Source organism: Mesoplodon bidens (genome assembly GCF_964165515.1).
Source record: "Mesoplodon bidens genome assembly, chromosome: 13".
Classification (NCBI taxonomy): Eukaryota; Metazoa; Chordata; class Mammalia; order Artiodactyla; family Ziphiidae; genus Mesoplodon; species Mesoplodon bidens.
Window position 1 is genome coordinate 794,974 of NC_138169.1, and position 21,174 is coordinate 816,147.

Sequence of the window (21,174 nt, forward strand, 5' to 3'; positions counted from 1 at the left end):
CCTTAATGTGTCTGGCTGGCTATTGCTACTGAATTTCATCTTGAAAAACAGGAAGTTTTTCTTTTGGTCTTCTGCTGCCTCTGAAAAGTGCCACAGCTTATAAATGTTAAATACAGAAAAATATAACACACACTTGTGTGCTAAAATTGACTGAAAGCAACTATGAACCTTGCCAGCACTGACTTGCTATGACAAAGAAAGCATACTGTATAAATGAAAGTATCCACAAACTATTCACTTTGTTTTTTCAGTGGCAACAGTGTTTTGACATATCTTTTACTGTATAGCCTAGGAATTAACTGCATTTTAATTTAATGTATTTAAATACATTATCTGTATTTTAGTTAAATTAAAAACAATAGTATAGTTCTTATTTTGTGAAATATTTTACCACAAATGAACAAGAGGACTTTTTGGGTGAGTTACATAGTTCAGAATGATGTTGCATGAAGTAAATTTTAGGGGAAATTTCTTATTTTTGATAAAAATGATTCAAGCAACATATTTGGTGAGCTACCTGCAAAGGCACTCCCTTTCCTGAGTGCCCCTCACTCACCTGATCATAGGCCTCTTCCCACTTTTTTCTCCAACATTCTTCACTCTCCCTTGCTCCATTAAGGAGGTCAGTCACATTTGCTTTAGAAATAAAAGTCCTGCTTACTAGGAGAAAATAGATAATTCAAAATATTATGGTTTTCCTAGACCCTAGGGAAGAGAAGCTATTACAAGAAGAACCAAAGCAGAAGAATTCATGCCATTTCCTACTTGGGCCAATTTTAAAACATTCCCTCAAGAACATGGAGCACAAATTCAGCCAGGCAACTTACAGCCCACCCCCTGATACTTCCTATGGAGAAGGCAGATACCTAAATTCAGATTCTGAATTTGGAGGACTGGTAAACTCCTTAGGCCAGAGTCCCATAGTTCTCCATCATTACATTCCTATATAAAAAACTGGGGGCAGGGTCTAATCAGCCCCATTCCTCCTGGGAGAAGTCTATGGCCACACCTCTGAATGTTACACATGTCTGAGATGACAAATACATTCTTGTTCACCAAAGACTGCCACAGAGTGTGAGGGAAATAATACTGGCCACCACTATAGGAAAGAGGGGATTTATACAGTGGAGTTGTTCTGATAGTTTGAGGCTTTGAATGTTTCTAGAAAAGTAAATATTAGGCAACAGCTGTGTGTTGTGTTGTTACATTGAATGGAAAAGAAATATGCCAGCCTCTCACTTTGTGAAAGAATTATATATGCGTGAAAAATATGCTTAAATGAGGCACTCATTCAAGTTCTAAATTACATATTTCATGTACTAAACGCAAGAGAAGTTCTTGAAAGGAGGCAATCAGATGCTTTAAAGGTAAGATAACCTTTACAATGGGAAAATAAAGGATGGGCAGGTGTACGTGGAGATGAAAACAATCTGACTTATTTGGACAAATATGTGCTTACAGAAGAATTGTTCTTACTGAAAATGGAACAAAAGAGGAAAACAACCTTGACATTTTCCTGTGATGTACCTTATTTACATTTATTTCAGACTAAGACATCTAGTCAGATTCAAGGGTAAACATGAGTTAGCATAACCTCAAGTCCAAACTCTGTCTCAAAATTAAGACCATAATGTATCTAAAGATGTTTCTATAATGTATGTTTTTAAAAAAGCATGCTACTCCTCATTGTTGATGGCAATATTGTGATAGTTGCATATTCAGAATCACACATGCTGTAGGAAAAAAATTCAGCCAATACATTAATTTACTATGAATCAAAAGATTTATTCATAGCTTTTCTGAATTTGCTTTGAAACAAAAAAACAAAACCTGAACAAACACCCCCCTGTAAAAAATCCTCCCACACCGATTCTCTCCAGTATAACTTCTTAGAACTCTTATGACTTTGCCACGCTCATTACAATGGTAGTTCTTCCCCAGGATAATTCTGTAGGTTTGAAATACTGCAGAAAGTCACCCTATGTTAAGTTCATTTATAGGGTTGCTTTTATTCCTTAGAAGAGTATTTAAAAATTTAATAAATATTGCATGGTACATGAAGGCATTCCCAAATCATTGTTTGTATGACTTTCCTTCATTATGAATTTTCTGATGTCCAGGAAAAAGTACACCCTTACCCATGCGTTTTCTGTCCTGTCCTGAGCTGACAGATGCAGAATGAGACCTAATCTCTAAAAGGTTTCTCACATTTATTGGACATGTATCCTTTCCTGGTAGGAATTTACAAATGTAGATTAAGGGAATCCTACCAGATGAAGAGTCTTCTCAGTATTGTTTGATTTCATCTTCTGGTATTACAAAAAGAATGAGCAGCTATTAATGGCTTTCCCATACGTTCCTTGGGTTTTTCTCCAGAATACTGAATAAAGCAGAGACAACATTTCATCACAATAAACACATTCACATAAGGCTTCTTTCCAAGAGTTCTCTGAAGTCAAAGTAAGGCATTAGCTGCTTTTTTTGTTTTTTGTTTTAATCCATACATTCTTAGGTTTTCTCTACAGTGTGAATTCCCTGGTGTTCAGCAAGGAATGAGTGGTAGTTAAATGAATTTTCATATTCATAGGGGTTCCCTAGAGTGTGTGTTCTCTGATGTTTAGCAAGGTTTGAGCTCCAGCTGAAGGATTTATTGCATACCTTACATACATAGGGCTTCTCCCCAGTATGAGTTATTTGATGTAGAATGAGAGAAAAGCTCCGACTAAAGGTTTTGTCACATTCAGTACATGCATAGGGCTTTTCTCCAGTATGAATTTTCATATGTTGTGCAAGGGATGCATGCCACGTGAAAACTTTACCACATTCATCACATTCATAGAGCTTTTCTCCAGCATGAATTCTCTGATGTTTAATAAGGAATGAGTGGCAACGGAAGGCTTTACTGCATTCGTTACATTCATAGGGGGTTTTGGAGGTATGGACACTCTGATGCCGGGTAAGGTGTGAAGAACGGCGAAATGCCTTCCCACACTCAATGCATTCATAAGGTTTCTCTCCAGTGTGTGTAATCTGATGGCGAATGAGTTCAGAGCCACTGCTAAAGGCCTTCCCACATCTCCTACATACATACTGTTTCTTTCCTATGTGAATTCTCTGATGTCGAGTGAGGTTTGAGGCACGGCTAAAGGCCTTTCCACATTCAGTACATTCATAGGGTTTCTCCCCAGTATGTGTTCTCTGATGTTCAATGAGGAATGAGAGGTAGCTGAATGTTTTATTACAGTCTTTACACTCATGGGGTTTCTTTCCCGTATGTATCATCTGATGTTTTACGAGGTTTGAGATCTGGCTAAAGGTTTTCCCACATTCCTTGCATACGTATGGCTTCTCTCCAGTGTGAGTTCTCTGATGTAACACAAGGGAAAAGCGCCGACTGAAAGTTTTTCCACATTCATGGCATCCATAGGGTCTCTCCACAGTACTAACATTCATATGTTGAGACAGGGCTTCTTGATGGGAAACTGTCACTTGCCTGATATATCCCTGATTTCCCTGCAGCATCTCAGTATCACCCTCAGATTTCCAGCCTTCTTTAAAACTGGAATACTGAAGGCCTTGGCTTAGAAATCTTTCAAATGAAAGATTTGAAGATCTTATCAAATACTGGGATGAATCATCTTCGTATATGACATTTTTTGGAGAAAACTCTTTGATCTCACCATTTGACTCTGAAGCTGAAAAAACAAAGCAAATGTTTCTTATTTTCTGTGTTGAATAAAATAAAAGCCGCTGCTCCATTTTTTAATGAGAATTACATTGAAAAAAAAATCTTAGCATTGCATTGCTTTTACAGTTATCATATATGACTCTGAAATCTGAGCAGTAGATCCAGAAATTCAGAAGACATCAAACAGAGGAGAGCTGTAGGTGAATAAGGAGATTAAAAATAAGTAACTGAAGGTGAGGGAAAAACAGAAATATCAGAAAGATAAGTAACTGTAAAGGATAGGTGGTTAATCTTCCTCACCTCCATGTAAACTTTATTTGCTGCCAGAATGACTTGAAAATGACAATTTCATAATGATGCTAATAGACTACAAGCGTTCCTCAGGTCCCACAGAGAAATGAGATTGTGTTCACTTAGTGCCTTTGGAACATCTTACAGTAACTTATTCTGAATGAATGAATAAAAAGTTTTCTCTGAATATCTTCTAGAATCCTCACTCTACCTCTACCTTCTAAACAGACATGTGAAGCTCAATTTACGGATAACAGTGTCTTTCCATCAGATGCTTTCGACAGATAAACACAGGATTTTCTCCAGGCTAAATTTTAGTAAAGGATTTTATCATTTTGGGAGAACAGAGTTTTATAATAATACAAAGGTTTAAAAAACATATACCTTTATTCTTAGGAAATATGTGGAGTTAAAGGCTATGATGTGTACAATTTATTCCCAAATGTTTCAGGAAAAAAAATCATATACCAAAAACGACAAAACAAACAGGGCAAAATATTAGCCATGGGTGAATGTGAGTAAAGGGCATATGGGTATTTTTGCACTATTCTTCCAACTTTTCTGGAAGTTTAAAATTATTTCCCACTTGGTGTATAGGGTCAACAAAATCCCAATCAAAATCCCAGCAAGTTATTTCACAGATCTCAACAAACTGATTCTAAAGTTTATACAAAACAGAAAATGACCTAGAATACCTAACACACCACTGAAGGAGAAGAACAGTCAGAGGACTGACACTGGACTTCAAGACTTCTGTAGCACTATAGTAATCAAGACAGTGCAGCACTGGTGAAAGACTAGACAAGTAGATCAGTGGAACAGAGTACAGAGCTCAGAACAGACCTGCATAATTATAGTCAACTCATCTTTGACAAAGGAGCAAGGACAACAGGAGGGAGCAAATACAGTCTTCTCAACAAATGGTACTGGAACAACTGGACATCCACATGCGTAAAAGTGAATCTAGATACAGATTTAAACTCTTAACAAAAATTAACTCAAAATGGATCACAGACAAAACTGTAAAACACAAAACTATAAACTCCTAGAAGATAACAAAGGAGAGAACCTAGATGATGTTAGGGAGTGATGACTTTTTGGGTGTAACACCAAAGGCACAATCCATGCAAGAAATAACTGATAAGCTGGACTTCATTAAAATTAAAAACCTCTGCTCTGCAAAAGCCAATGTCAAGGGCTTCCCTGGTGGCGCAGTAGTTGAGAATCTGCCTGCCAATGCAGGGCACATGGGTTCAAGCCCTGGTCAGAGAAGATCCCACGTGCTGTGGAGCAACTAGGCCCGTGCGCCACAAATACTGAAACCTGAGTGCCTGGAGCCCATGCTCCGCAACAGGAGAGGCCGCTACAGCGAGAGGCCCACATACCGCAACAAAGAGTAGCCCCTGCTCGCCACAACTAGAGAAAGCCCACGCGCAGCAACAAAGACCGGACACAGCCAAAAATAAAGTTAATTAATTAAGTTTTTTTTAAAAAAGCCAATGTCAAGAGAATAAGAAGACAGGATGAGAAGACTGAGAGAAAATAGTTGCAAAAGACACATCTGACAAGAGTTATTACCCAAAATATACAAAGAACTGTTAAAACTCAACAATAAGAAAATGAACAATTCAATTTAAAAACAGGCAAAAGACATGAACAGAAACCTCACCAAAGAAGATATACAGATCCAAGTAAGAATATGAAAAGATATTCAACATCATGTCATTAGGGAACTGTAAATTAAAATGAGACACCACTTCACACCTATCAAAATGGCCACAATCCAATTCACCACAACAACACATGCTGGTGAGGATGTGGAGCAACAGGAGCTCTCATCATTGCTGGTGGGGACACAGAATGGTGCAGCCACTCTGGAAGACAGTGTGTCAGTTTCTTATAAAACTGAACATCCTCTTACCATACAATTCAGCAATCACATTCCTTGATATTTACCCAAGTGAATTAAAACTTACATCCACACAAAAACCTGAACGTGGAAGTTTATAGCAGCTTTATTCATAACTGCCAAAACTTAGAAGCAACAAGATGTCCTTCAGTAGGAGAATGGAAAAGTAAACTGTGGTACATCCAGACCATGGGCTATTACTCAGCACTAAAAAAAAAAAAAAAAGAGTTATCAAGCCATGAAAAGATATAAAGGAATGAGCCTCAAATGCATAATATGAAGTGAAAGAAGCCAATCTGAAAAAGGTAAATACCCTATGAATTCAACTATATGACATTCTGGAAAAGGAAAAACTATGGAAACAGTAAAAAGATCAGAGGTTACCAGGGGTTAGTGGGGAGAGGGGGATGCATAGGCAGAGCACAGAGCATTTTTAGGGCAGTAAAGCTATCCTGTGTCACACTAACATATGGATACATATCACTGCACATCTGTCAAAACCCACAGAATGTACGACACTAAGAATGAAACTTAAGGTCAACTGTGGACTTTGGGTGATAATGATGTGTCAAGGTAGGTTCATCAATTGTGAAAAATGTACCACTGTGGTGTGGGATGTTGACAGTGGGGAAGACTGGGCAGGGGGATATATAGGAACTCTCTGTACTTTCCATTCAATTTTGCTGTGAACCCAAAACTGCTTGAAAGAAAATGAAGTTTATTAATTAAAAAAAGTCATTACAGTATTTGCAGTGAAGGTTTAGAGTATTTTAATTGCTACAGTAAAGACTGAGAGATATAAATATACAAATTCACTAGTATCCCTATAGAAAAACAATATAACTTCTTAGAAAAGAAACTAAAGAAAGTTGCTGAAGAATAAGTTCAACAATAGGTGTACAGGGATTTTACAAAAAAAAATTCAAAATCTTAAGAAGCTGTGCAGATAACTCCTAAATCCTTCTTTAGCTCAGCATCAGCATCACCTGGGAGCTTGTTAAAATGTAAATTCTTGAGTTCCACCCCAAACCTAATGACTTAGAATTTCTGGAGTGGGGCCTGGGAATATGTATTTTAAAACGATCCAAAGGACTAAACTTTGAGCAGCACTGTGATATCTCTCTTAAGCACCAGAATATGATACTCAGTTGCTTACTGAATTTATATACTCGACTATCCCAGAGACCCAAACTCAGTAAGTCACAAATTGATATAATCTTTCCCTCCCCTTCAAACTTGCTCATCCTTCCTTTTTTTTTTTCTTTAAGGGGATAATAATACCAGCAAAAAGAGTGGTGTCAACCACAATTCCTCAATCTTCTTAATGCCTTTTAAGTTTTATTTTTATTTATTTATTTCAGTACGCGGGCCTCTCCGTGTTGTGGCCTCTCCCGTTGTGGAGCACAGGCTCCGGACGTGCAGGCTCAGCGGCCATGGCTCACGGGCCCAGCCGCTCCATGGCATGTGGGATCTTCCCAGACCGGGGCACGAACCCGTGTCCCCTGCATCGGCAGGCGGACTCTCAACCACTGCGCCACCAGGGAAGCCCCTTAATGCCTTTTATCTAGTCAATCACCAGGTCTTTCTGAGTCCACTTCCTTACTTTGTCACCGTCTGTATACCTTCTTCCATTCCCTGGACACCTCCCTGGTTCAGGTGATGATTACATCGAGCCTAGGTTATGGCAACAACTCTTAAATGGCTGTGCTGTTTGCTAGTCTCGCTTCCAATAAATCTGTTTTCCAAACTGCAGCTAGAATGACCTTACTAAAATGCTCGCCTGCCTGCCTAAAGTCTTTTGATGACTCCTTATTAGCCTACAGATGAACTCTAAGTTCATTAATAGGACCTATAAAACACCTGCATGATCTGACCAGTGCTTTCCCTAACCATCCTTAATTCCCACCATTTTCCTCCTTACACTTTATACTTTGGCTCAATCTAGACTGAACCTCATACTCTCATTTTATTAGTATGATCTTTATACATGCTGTAACTTTGGAGTTTTGTTTCAGTTATAAAATATGAATGGCTCCAGTCCTGTAAAGATGGATTAAGTACACTCCAACCTGGGTCTCCCACCGAATACAAGTGAAAACCATGAACAGAATGCATAAAGCCGCTAGCTGAGAACTCTAAAAAGTAAACGGGGAACTTCCCTGGTGGCACAGTGGTTAAGAGTCCACCTGCCAATGCAGGGGACACGAGTTCGAGCCCTGGTCCAGGAAGATCCCACATGCCACAGAGCAACTAAGCCTGTGCGCCACAACTACTGAGCCCGTGCACTGCAACTACTGAAGCCAGTGCACTCTAGAGCCCATGTGCCACAACTACTGAGCCCGGGTGCCAAAACTACTGAGCCTGCGTGCCTAGAGCCCATGCTCCGCAACAAGAGAAGCCACTGCAATGAGAAGCCCACGCAGCACATTGAAGAGTAGCCCCCACTCGCCACAACTAGAGAAAGCCCGTGCGCAGCAGTGAAGACCCAATGCAGCCAAAAATAAATAAATAAATTTTTAAAATTTAAAAAATCTATTTAAAAATAAAAGTAAATGGTAGCAAGCTGCTTGCAGAAGGAAGCCAGAACACAAAGTAACACTGAACTGGTGGTGAGTTTCTTGGGTTTTTTTCCCCCCTCCAGTCTCTCTAGGCCTAAACTCAAATGCAGCCTGAGAGCAAGAACTGGGCAGCAGGTGTGAGGAAAAAGAGCTCCATGAGAAGCCTCTATTTCTGGTCTTAGGAATGGGAAAGGGGAGTCCATACTGGTCAGAGAAATCTTATTGTTTGTTCATTTCCCATTCTCTTCTGCCCAAACCCAAAGCATGTTGCAGCAGCTGTGGCCATACAGGCAATTAAACCTCTAAGGCAGGGTAACCTTCCTCCCTCAGCAGAAAGATCAATGGTTCCAAGAGCAGAGAGGTAATACCCCCCTTTTTTTCTTTTTCTCTCCATCCCCTCGCTGCATGGCTGCAGAGGCAGACAAACTTGCAGGAAGTGCAGAGGGGAACCTACAGGCCTGCCTTTCTATCCAGAAGACCTGAAAGAGGGGGCCCTGGGAGCCAAAAAGGACAGGGGACATGGTGAAAAAGGGAGCGCAAGCAGGTGATCCCATAACGTTGTGTATGAAATTCTGGGCTCCTCCCTGAGCTGTGCATGCATGGATCTGACCCTAAATAGCACACCTAAAGCTGTGAGAACTGAAACAAAGGGGGACCCACTGCCTAAGGAGAACCCAGTGCCCAACACCACTAGGAGGTGCATATGGGGATAAATAAAAGAGACCTGCAAAGGCTTTGAAAACTGGACTGTCATTGGAACCACATGCACAGAAGACAGGTTAGAACTGTGGCTTCAACTTACACATATCGACAGGCTGCTTAAATAAAGTTAACATCTCAACAGGATTTAAATAAGACCCAAAGTCTTCATATTTAAAAAAAAAAAAAAGTTTACAAGTCAAAGTTATAGGACATACAGAGAAACAGGAATTTCATCATCCCACAGGGAAAAGACAATCCAATTATAAAACACGTTTATGGAGTATTTATGTATGGACAGTGCATTAAAACGAAATTAAGCAAAACTTATTTTGATGTGAAAATATTTCAATGATGTAGAAAATATCCCTATATTTTATACATGATAGTGAAGTACTGTGTAGTGAAATATCAAGATATCTGTAAATTACGTTATTCAGCAAAAAAAGGGATGAGGTGAGGCAAATACAGTAAAATGTTATCCATTATTAAACCCATAACTAAGACTGTATAGATTTATGCAAAGATAGAAAAATAGAAAAACAAAAAATAGAGAACCCAGAAACATACACAAAAACTGACACTTAACTTATGACAAACCAGTGAAGGAAAGGACAGACATGTCAATAAACGGTGGCTTGAGAACTGGATTTCCATGCAGAAGAGACCAAAACTGACCACTAAGTCACATGACACACAAAAATAAATCCAAAGTGGACCATGGATCTAAATGTGAATGCAAAGTGACTTTTTAAAAAGAAAATCTAGGAAAATGTCATCATGACCTCATGGTAGGGAAAGATTTCTTAAACACATCAAAAAAAAAAAAAAAATTACTGGGACTTCCCTGGCGGTCCAGTGGTTAAGACTCCGCACTTCCACTGCAGTGGGCAAGGGTCTGATCCCTGATCAGGGAACCAGGATACTGCATGCCGCACGGCACGGCGCAGCCGAAAAAAAAGAATACTAATCATAAAGGAAAAGACTGACAAATCTGACTATACTAGAATTAAGAATCTCTGTTCATTAAAAGAGGTTTTAAGGGGAAAAGTAAGCCACATGTAAGAGAAGATATTTGTAGTGAATATAATTACAATGATTTGTATCCAAAATATACAACTCCTACAAAACAAGAAAAAGATGGAGAATCCAATAGAGCAAAAACCTTCAAGAAGCACTTCATAAATGAGGGTATCTAAATACTCAATAAACATATGAAAAGGTGCTCAACCTCATTAGCAATTGGAGAAATGCACGTTTAAACCAGAAGAAGCTACCACTGCACACTCTCCTGCTGGGTGAAGAGCATGATGCCTGGCAGTACAGGGCATTTGGTAAACATGGGGAGCAAGAGGAACCCGCTTACTGTGTCTGTGGGAGTGTAAGTCAGTAAAAGCACTTTGGAAAACATTCTGGCATCATCTAATGTGTAAAAGAGATACATTATTCTCTGACTCAGCAATTCCAGTCCTAGATATAAACCACAGGAACCCTGTGCCAGGAGGTACCAGGACCCAAGGATAAGAGCAACATTGCTTGCAATAGCCCTAAACTGCAAACAACCCAAGAAGCCATCGACAACAGAATGGATACAAACTACTAGACGAGTATGCAAAACGCATGAATATTAAAAATAATTTTGAGAAGCAAATTACAATATAATATATACATTATTGTCCCCTCTATATAAAGCTCATAAACATACAAACCTAAACTAGTGATTAGAGACACCAACAGTTGATAAAGCTATAAAGAAAACCAAGGCAGTTACTACCATTAAAGATTACCTTTGCAGGGGGCGAGGTGGTGGGGGGTGACTGGGATGAGCACCCGAAGAGCTCTGAGGGACCTGGCAGAGCTGTGCTGACTAACCTGAGTGGTGGTTACGTGGATGCCTTATCCTAACTTAAGCTGCACATTTATGTTTTATGCATTGTCTGTGAGTTATTTCCCTTTTCAAAAAAGGTACTGGAAGAAACACACAAAAATTCTAAGAGCTGTATTAAGTGGAATTAGAGGCAATTTTTCCATGTTTCCCCTTTACTTCACTTCCCTTGTACATAGTTTTATGGGTTTTATTACTTTCAAAACATTTAGAAAAGAACATTTTTCTTCAACTCATCCTTTCACGAGGAAGTCTCTGGGCACTTGTCCCACCTCGTGACTTCAGCTCACACAGGGCTCTTTCCACGTCCTTCCTCCTGAAGGTCTCGCTCTCACAGCCAGAGCTTGGTTTTCAAGGCATCCTCTGTTCCCTCACTAGTCCTTCCATTAGCTGCTTCTCCATAAACATAAGTATTCCCCTGTTATCTCGAGAGGACCACTCCCAAAAGGCCAGTATACTTCCATTAGAGGTTTGCTTCAGAATCAACTATAGAACTTATGGAAATTGTCATAAACACATATAATTTAGGCTCCAAAGATCTTCTATGTCAGAATCTTCAAGGGCGGTGCATGGCCGTATTTATTTTTAAAGAGCTTCACCAGCAATTTTATTTCAACCTAAGGTGAAGAAGGCTTTCAGAGCCCTTCTCAATCAACCTCATTGCTTCTGTTTTTTTCCTTAATATAAGATTCCCACATCTACATCCCTATCTGGAATTTTTTTCTAAGATCTATTCTGATTGTTTGTTGCATCTCTTCACTTGGAAATACCATCCTCTACTCACACCATGCATATCTCAAACTAATTCACCACATTTTGTTTAAAACTGACCCTTTTCCTGTCTTTTATATTTCTATTACTACTATCCCTATCCAAATTACCCAGGTCTATAACACCAACTGGAAATTCCTTTCTTCTCATTGTTGAACTGCCAACTTGAGGGCCTCTAACAAAGTTATTTACAGACCCAATTTATCTCACTATGCCATGCCTTCTACTCTCTGAGGCATACCACCTAAGAGAAAGTCTTAACAAGATTAAAACTTCAATAAATATCATTAAAATAGGGACTTCCCTGGTGATCCAGGTAAAGAATCCGCCTTACAATGCAGGGGATGTGAGGTTCGATCACTGGTCAGGGAACTAAGATCCCACATGCCGCGGGGCAACTAAGCCTGCACGCCACAGCTACTGAGCTCACGTGCCTCAACTAGAGCCCACCTGCCGCAAACTACAGAGCCCACGCGCTCTGGAACCCACGCACCACAATGAAGAGCCCATGCACTGCAATGAAAGATCCCACATGCCTCAACGAAGATCCCGCATGCCGAAACTAAGACCCGACACAGCCAAAAATAAATAAATAAAATAATAAATAAATCTTTTTTAAAATTGTTAAAATAACATATGACTGAAGGAATAAGCCCATCAATTAACCAAAGTGTAATGAATCACTCTTTCAAGAGGGTTAGAACAGCAGTATAAAGAAAAATATATATACCTTTTAACTTAGACAATGGAAACATATGTCAATTTTTTAAAAGAAAGGGAAGAGAAACCAAAGAGAAATAAAATTCAGAGCCCAGACAGAGCTAATAATGAAAAGAAGGGCCACATCTATCTGTGAGAAAGTGAGGAAAGGATGAGAACTGAAGGCAGACAGGTAAGTGGGTGTGAGTGGTCCCCTTGCTGTGGGCAAGACTTTACAGTCCCTGCATCTCTGGTACCTTTAAAGGAAAACTTTCTATCCAGCATCTAACAAAGTACTGCTTTCTCATTGACTGGGTGGGTTGTTATTTTAAAAAACTTCCCCACCAGTTTCTAACTCACCTGAAAACAGACCTCTGCTTGCATCTTTCCCCAGCCACGGCTCTTTCCCTTGCTCCAGTAAGGAAACCACATGTGGCTTAGAAATGTTAAGACCTGCTTGCGGAAATGAAATAAATTCACAATTAGTCCCTGAATCCTTACAAAAGAGGGGCCGTTATTAGAAATGCCAGATGTAAGTATGAAAGATTACTAAAGATTAGGTAAAGTTCTAATCCCCCTCTTAAAAGCTAATAAAGGACTTCCCTGGCTGTCCAGTGGTTAAGACTCTGCACTTCCACTGCAGGGGGCTCAGGTTCGATCCCCTGGTCAGGGAAGTTCCCATGCCATGCACTGCAGCCAAAAAAAAAGAAAAACTAAAAAAAAAAAAAAAACTTACCTCCCTTGGGAATGTTCAGCCAGGTAATCAAGATTCGCAACAGCCATCCTAAAGGTCAAATTCTGACTGAGGGAAGATGAGAAGAAATACCTACCCAGTGAGACCAGGTGGCCATAGTTCTCCAACATTACATGTCTGTACAAATCCCTTTGAGCAGGCTGGAGCCATTCCCACTCCTCCCGCGAGAAGTCTACGGCCACGTCTCTGAATGTCACTGACCCCTGAAATGACACACAGACATCTGCACAACCAGCACCCATGCTCCCAAAGGCCCTGATCAAGGAGTGAAATGAGTCCCACTGTGGATGGTGGACAGTGTATACAAGTAGCGCAATGACAGTTTTCAGGATTCTGAGTAATTATTAAGAGTATAAGTAAGAGACTAGCTGTTTTGTTTTACTGTATAATTGGAGAAAAGACGAAAAAATATACATGCTTTGTCCTGAGATAGTTTACAATTTTGTGGAAGATAAAGGACTATACATGTGAACAACATGGATTTCTGGCTTTGGTTGCAAAAATTCTTAAGATCTCACCACGCTTTATGAATAATGAAGACAATCCCTTTATGTCTAATAGGGAGAGTATATTTTCCTTAATACCAGCCTAATTTAATATGCTCTGGCAAGAATTTCTTCGTAGGCACAACTGGCTGTAGCAGAGAGCAGCAGCTCCCGATTAAGGGGTACACATTCAAGTTTACCACAGCTAACCCCGTTTCTGAAGAAATAGCTGTGATACTTGGCAATGTCGCCAAACAAGACGATGAAGGCTACAGTACAAGGGCCTCCCAGGATGGAACCTGCAGTTTCTTCCCTCGGTGTCAGGAGGAGTAATAAGCCCCTGCTTTGCAGCCTGGTTTTGCAGCACTTGAGTGACCCACATAGCTGTTAGGCATGAAGAGGGATTTTTAAAAGTCCCAAACTAGTAACAGCCCCAGAGGTATGACAGAGTTATTTTTTACAGTTTAAAAGAAAATTTTAAGTGCCTATAATCTGTTATAGATTACTGACTAATAAAGGAAGCTGTTTCCTAATGTAAACAGTGGGCTCTGCAGAACGGAAGGAAACTGGACTCCCAGCAAAAGTTGGAGAGCCTCTGGCTTTGGAGACAAGTATGACAGAAAGCCGGACAGAGAAGTGACACTAAAACCAGATGGACTAATTTGGAAGGGCTGGCCTTCTTATCCCCCACCTCTGTGAAGCACAATTGCCAGCCACGCATTTAGCCTCCACCAAAACAACAATAATCAGTGTTCCCTGCTAGAGAAACTTCACGTCTTGCCTAAAAAATGAGCTCGGTGAGTTAGGAGATTTTGCTCTCCGCTGATCCCCAGGACCTAGGAAGCGCCGTGCAGGAGAATCACGTGGAGGGACTGTTAGGGTGCAGACTGGTAACCCGCACACGCACAGGTTCGGGTTCACAAGGCTGGGGTGGGGCTCGCGAATACCCAAGTCCAGCAAGTTACCAGGTGATGCCGACAGAGCTGGTCCAGGATCACGCACTGACACAACTGATGCAGGCGTGGAAGGAGACGCCCAACGGAAGCAAGAGTCAGCGAATGAACGGCAGCGGGGGCGAGGGGCAGAGAGTGAAGCCCTCCTCGTTCCAATTCCGGGGGGAAAGGAGGCGCAGGACAGCCCGCTCTAAGACCCGTCCGCCCGGTCAGCGCCCGTCCCGCGCCCGGCCCCGCCAGCCCTCCCACGTCCTCTTAGGCGCCAGAAGGGCGGCAGGGGGAGGAAAGGCTGTGTCCCCGGTCCGGAAAACACAGCCGCGCTGAGGAAGAAAGGAAACACCAGCTCACCTGAGACATGGCTCACGGCAGGGCCCGCGGAGAACCGAGCGTGGAAGGCGGAGCTGGCGGGGAGAGCGACGAGCTGACGCGCGGGCCGGCGCCCGGGCTCCGCATCCACCGCCCTCGTCACGAGGGTCAGGGACGCCCGCGACAGCTCCCTCCCCGCCGCGGCGGGGGCTCCGAGCCTGGGCCCGACCCGCGCCCCCAGAGCCGCCGCCTTTAACGGAGCCGCAGCTGGGGCGTCTCCTCCGCGCTGCTGGCCGGGCAACCAAGGCTTCCCGAGCTCGGGGCAGGGCCACCGCCCCCGGCCCCCCGGCCCCCCGAGCCCCGGCGAGGACAGGCTCGGGCAGGGCGGGCCCTTCCCCTACCTCGGCCCGCGCAAGCAAGGCTTTCGGCTCTGCGACGGGGACCCGCGCCAGCGTCCCGCAAACTGCGCCTTCCGGAGCCTCAGAGACCGACCGCGACCAGGCCGCGGGCCTCAGACAGCTCTCCTTCCCAGGACCCACCGCGGCCTCGGCGCGTCGCGGGCACAGTGCCCGCCCCACCCCCCTACAACTCCCAGGACGCCCCGCGCCCGTGACAGGGAGAACGGGGGGATGGGGGGGTGGGTGGGGGGTGTCTCAGACAACTACACTTCCCAGGGTCCACCGCGGCCTCAGCCTGAGGCCTAGCCCTCCACGCTCGGACTACAACTCCCAGAACCGACTGCGGCCCCAGCCGTTCCGTCTAGGACCTCCAGCCCTGACCACGGCAGTAGCAGGACCCGCAGCCCCGAGGGGTCACTTCTCTCAGAGCCTGGAGCCCAGCCATGACGCGTGACCAGAGGAGGCAGCCGGGCTCCCCTTGCAGCCCTGCCGTGGGAGCCCGCGATTCCTGGGGGCTTCTTTCTCCCTGCGCTGGTGGCTTGGTCCCGAGCACGGGGGAGGTCTGGGGACTAAGCACCTACATACAGAGCTCCAAGCCCAGGGGATGGGAGGCCGGGTGCAAGCTTTGTATTGAAATGGAGGGGTTAGGAGAGAGACTGGGCCCGCTGAATCATGGAACATTGTTCTAAGTGGAGCCAACAGTTTATGAGTTTATGAAAAAAAGATTAGAGACAACAAAGGAAAATGGTGTGTTATCAAAGAAAACTTGGGTCCACTCACCTGCCCGCAGTAAAGCCGATCTACTGACAATGGGCTGTGATGAAGGAAAGTGCACTGGCGCCAAGAAGGAGTCCAGGGAACTAGTGCTTAAAAGGCCTGAACTCCCCGAAGGCTTTCAGGGAAAGGTTTTTAAAGATGGGGTGAGGGAGGGGGGTTGTGGGGTGTGTGACCAGCTCGTGGACCTTCTTCTGATTGGTTGGTGGTGAGGTCATCAGGAGTCAACATCATTAACCTTCTGGTTCCAGCTGGTCTGGGGTCTACATACTTGTGGGCAGCAGACAGTTTACTTCTCCCACCTGGTAGGGGTTTCAGAGCTGCAAAACAGCTCAAAGGACACGGCTCAGAATAGTATCTACAGCCCTTGAGGAGGAACTAAAGTTCCTTGACTTTGTTTAATGGCTAAACTATTATTATTTTGTCTTGCTTGACTATTTTCCTTTCTTTCTGCATTTTCTCACTTCTCTGATTAAATTTGTTCTTTGGAACTTGGGGAAGGCCTAGGAGGCTAAAGTTCTTCTACAAATAAGAGGCAGGTGAAGAATGAGGTGGGGGGAGAGTCTGTCCTGGGAAGGCCCCATGGGGTCCTGCTTGATTACAGTCCACTATAAAAACTGGAAGAGAAAAAAGAAGAAAAATTCACTGGCCTGGTAAAAAGAGGTCAAAGGAGAGGTGGCTTGAAAAGAGAAGAGACTGAAAAAGTAAGCATCCTGTGAAGGAATGTTCATGCTGTGAAGTGACAAGACAATGAAGAGTTTTAAAGAGGCTGTGACGTCTCATGTGCAGTGTGGTGCAGAGTGGTAAGGGTGAACCAACAGGAAGAAGGACTTGAGCCAGGAAGGCCACTGAAGGCAGCGCTTCTGTATCCTGGAGCCCGGGAGCTGGGGCTAAGGAAGACTGATTCAGGAAACAATTTAAAAGAATAATGTAAAGGACCTGGTAATGAATTGGATACATGGAGGAACTAGGTTTCTTGCTTGGGTGAAATGCTTCCAGAAGTACATTCTTTAAAACCGCTTCTACCACTGTTATCCACTCTCATGATTTCAACTTCCACTTATACAACTTGCCCAGATATTTTGGTTAATCATCGTATTTCACTAAGACGATAAAACACAGGAAAAGACAAATTTAGGATAGAAAAAATGGATTCATTTGGGACATGTTGTGATCAGCGTGTCCGTGTTTAATCTTAACTACTAATCTTGTCCAAACTATTATTTCTCACCTGCAATCTTGCTATAACTTCACATCAATTTCCTCCAAATCTTTTCTTTATACAGAAGTCAGCCTCATGTTTATAAAAGCAATTCCAAATATATTCCTCTGCTTAATATAATTTGATGGCTTTTGATTGCTCTGAAGTAAAGGCAAGAGTCCTTAACATGGTCCTCAATACTCTGTATGATCTTACCCCTGTGTTTTCAAGCTCTTCTTATGGTATTTCCCTCCTCTCTGACTGTGCTAACCTTCTTTCCGTATATACCATACATCGCAGGACCTTTGAGCATGTTAATTTTCTCTAACCCCGAGAAGGTTATCTATCCCTTCATACAAGGACGTAATGAGTACATTTCAGTTTATCCTTCATATTTCAGCTCAAGCAACTCTTACTCAGAGAAGTGTTCTCTGATCCCAGTGTGATCTCCGAATAAGGTTCCTTTGATTGTAAACTCTCCTTGAATTCTATACGTATTCTCTTTATCATTTACAATAATTTGCAATTGTATTTGTAATTATGTGTATTTATGATTATTTGTTAGTAATTATCTTCCTCACTAGCCTATAAGCACTATGAGATACACCCATAACTAGCACATTGTTTGCCACAGAGGGCTCAATGAACGACAAATGGACGGCATCAAAATTTAATATTGGTGACAAGGCGAAAGAGAGGCATGGACGTGTATACACTACCAAACGTCAGGTAGATAGATAGTGGGAAGCAGCCGCAGAGCACAGGGAGATCAGCTCGGTGCTTTGTGACCGCCTGGAGGGGTGGGATGGGGAGGGTGGGAGGGAGGGAGATGCATGAGGGAAGGGATGTGGGAACAGATGTATATGTATGACTGATTCACTTTGTTATAAAGCAGAAACTAATTAAAAAAATGAATAAATAAACTTAAAAAAAAAAAAAAAAATTTAATATTGTCGGGCTTCCCTGGTGGCGCAGTGGTTGAGAACCTGCCTGCTGATGCAGGGGACACGGGTTCGAGCCCTGGTCTGGGAGGATCCCACACGCCGCAGAGCGGCTGGGCCCGTGAGCCACAACTGCTGAGCCTGCGCGTCTGGAGCCTGTGCTCCGCGACAAGAGAGGCCGCGATAGAGGCCCGCGCACCGCGATGAAGAGTGGCCCCTGCTTGCCACAACTAGAGAAAGCCCTCACACAGAAACGAAGACCCAACACAGCAAAAAAATAAATTAATAAACTCCTACCCCCAACGTCAAAAAAAATGACCTTCTTTGCAATGAAAAAAAAAACTTAATATTGTCGCATGGTGAGTGAAAATATCTTGCTTTAATGTACTTTTTGCGAGACTAAACAACTCTGTTTATTGACTAGGTCTTATTTATCTTGTGTGAAATACCTGTTCATGCCCTTTGTCTATTTTTCCATTAGGATCCCTGTGTTTTTATTATTGATTTGTAGGAGTTCTTAGTGTGGTGGGATTTTATAACTTTCATATGTATGTTTCAGATACAGCATATTCTCAAAAGTCATTACTTGTATTTTCCCTTTGGGGTTGTGTGTGTGTGTGTGTGTGTGTGTGTGTGTGTGTGTACATGCTGTACTTTGAAATTTTTATGCAGTCAAATCTATCAGTCTTTTCCCTTCTGACTTTTGAATTTCTCTCATTTAGAAAGGGTAGCCACATACCAAATTTTAAAATACACCCTATACTCTTCTAATACTAAATCCCCTTATATCTGGGTCTCTTTCCTCTGTTTTGTCCCACTGATCTGTTCTTCTATTCCTGTACATATCATATGGTTTTGATTACTATAGCTTTCTGGGAGGGCATGTACCCTCTTTTTCTCTTTTCTAATTTTTCTAGGTTAGTGTTATGAGTTTGCCTCTCTGGATAAATTTTAGAATCATCTTGCCTAATCCCCTATGCAAATTCACTAGAAATTCAGTTGTGACTATTCAATCTGAAGACAGAAACGATGCATTCCATATAAGGGGACAACTGAATGACGGTGGATTTCTCATCTGAAACCATGGTGGCCAGAAAGAGATGGCACAACATTTTTCAAGTGCTGAAAAAAAAAAACAAAACTGTAACCCCCTAATTCTCTATCTAGCAAAAATGCTTTTCAGAAATGAAGGGAAAATAAAGACCTCCAGATGATGAAGACTTTCAGATGAAGGAAAGCTAGGAATTTGTCACCAGAAGGCCTAACTGTAAAAGACTGGCTAAAGAGGTTCTACAATTATAAAGGAACTGGTAATAAAAGAAAAAACAACAGTGGAAATAAGGGTAAACATAATGGACTGTCCTTCTCATGAGTTTTCAAAATCCCCTTTGACGGTTGAAACAAAAAATTATAATACCATCTGATGTGGAACTTAAGACAGTTATATTAATGCATGGGGAGGGTAAAGGGACTTAAATGGAGGTAAGGTTTCTGCACGTCAGTCAAAATGGTAAAATGTCAATACCCGTAGACTGTGTTAAGTAGGGTGTGTATATTGTAATACCTAGTGAAACCACACACACACACACACACACACACACACAAAATACATAGAGACACACTCAAAAATACTTTCAACGATTAAAAATAGAATTCTAAAAAATGTTCAAGTAACCCACAGAAAAGCAAGAAAATGGAAAAGAGGTATGAGAAAGAGGGAACAAAAAATGTTAAAAGTCCCAACGAATGTTTATGTACAAAAACAGTACACACACCTATTTAGATGTGATTATACTATGTATTTTTTTGCTGTTTTTCCTTCTCTTTCACAAACATACTAAAAATTCTCACTGATTTCTCTTTCCTCTGCCTACAGACCTCTGTAGGGTCTCCACTCAAATTATCTTCTCACAAAGTCCTTTCAGAACTACTCCATCCAATTGCAGCTTCTCTCACACTCAACTTATTCTACATCATATTGCCCTGTTTTGTTTTTATCATAGTGTTTATTTTTACTAGATATCTTCTTCTTTTAAAAAAATTTTAATGATTATTGTCTATCTCCCTTCATTAGAATATAAGCTCCTGAGAGCGGAAACCTATTTGGACCTTTACCTCATTGCCTAGAACTGTGGTACCTGATAGGTAGCACATGGTATGTATAGGCTCATAAAATATTTTTTGCATAACTGAATATATTCAGTAAGTATCTTTTTGTAAATGTGCACTCTTGTATCAATTTATCATAGGTTAGTCAAATAGATAAGACTTAAATGTTAAAAATAAAACTATAGACAAGTAACAAGACAATTTTATAGTCTATAACATTAAATTTATGAGGTGAAATCTATGCTTTATAGTTGATCTCAATATATGTTTGAAGAATCTTTTTTATCCATGATATTGTAAGTATTCATATAATTGTATATGATGCTTTTATTGTTTCTTATATTGCAATTATAAAATTATCCCTTTTAGAATTTCTATTTTTTAGTGTGATGTAGGGATGCAGTGTTATTGTTTTGTCCAAAATGTTTGGTTGTAGGACCCCAAAACATATATTGAATAAAACATTATTTTTTTATTTTTTATTTTTTGTTACACGGGCTTCTCACTGTTGTGGCCTCTCCCATTGCGGAGCACAGGCTCCGGTCGCGCAGACTCAGCGGCCATGGCTCACGGGCCCAGCCGCTCCGCGGCATGTGGGATCTTCCCGGACCGGGGCACGAACCCGTGTCCCCTACATCGGCAGGTGGACTCTCAACCACTGTGCCACCAGGGAAGCCCCTGCTCTTAATTTTTAAATCAAATTTCTTCAGTGGCCCAGAGATCACACAGGGACAAACCAGAAGTCTTCTGTTC

At 41.9% G+C, this 21,174-nt stretch overlaps 1 protein-coding gene across 4 annotated transcripts; it reads right to left on the minus strand.

Annotated features, from left to right (window-relative positions):
* Window positions 1-2,191: 2,191 nt before the first annotated feature.
* On the minus strand, window positions 2,192-16,238 carry ZNF140 (zinc finger protein 140). Of its 4 annotated transcripts, XM_081253144.1 has the most exons (5): window positions 15,400-16,238; window positions 15,041-15,093; window positions 13,331-13,457; window positions 12,861-12,956; window positions 2,192-3,695 (listed from the first exon to the last, which is right to left on the minus strand). In XM_081253144.1, exons 2-5 carry the CDS (start codon window positions 15,047-15,049, stop codon window positions 2,509-2,511), a joined length of 1,419 nt encoding a protein of 472 aa, XP_081109270.1. In that variant the 5' UTR covers window positions 15,050-15,093; window positions 15,400-16,238; the 3' UTR covers window positions 2,192-2,508. The 4 variants fall into 4 exon arrangements, with proteins under 4 accessions (XP_081109270.1, XP_081109271.1, XP_081109269.1 ...); XM_081253145.1 differs by lacking the exon at window positions 15,041-15,093; XM_081253143.1 differs by lacking the exons at window positions 15,041-15,093; window positions 15,400-16,238 and having other exon boundaries at window positions 12,861-12,953; window positions 13,331-15,028.
* Window positions 16,239-21,174: the final 4,936 nt, after the last annotated feature.

What these genes read in the sequence shown, in the direction of transcription:
- ZNF140 (XM_081253142.1), bottom strand. Translation starts at nt 13,496, where the DNA reads ATGGGTGCTGGTTGTGCAGATGTCTGTGTGTCATTTCAGGGGTCAGTG. An exon ending in TGGCCACCTGGTCTCACTGG is followed by an intron (nt 12,957 to 13,330) that starts GTAGGTATTTCT and finishes CATTTCCGCAAG; the next exon opens with CAGGTCTTAACATTTCTAAG. An exon ending in AAGCAGAGGTCTGTTTTCAG is followed by an intron (nt 3,696 to 12,860) that starts GTGAGTTAGAAA and finishes TTGTTTTTTCAG; the next exon opens with CTTCAGAGTCAAATGGTGAG.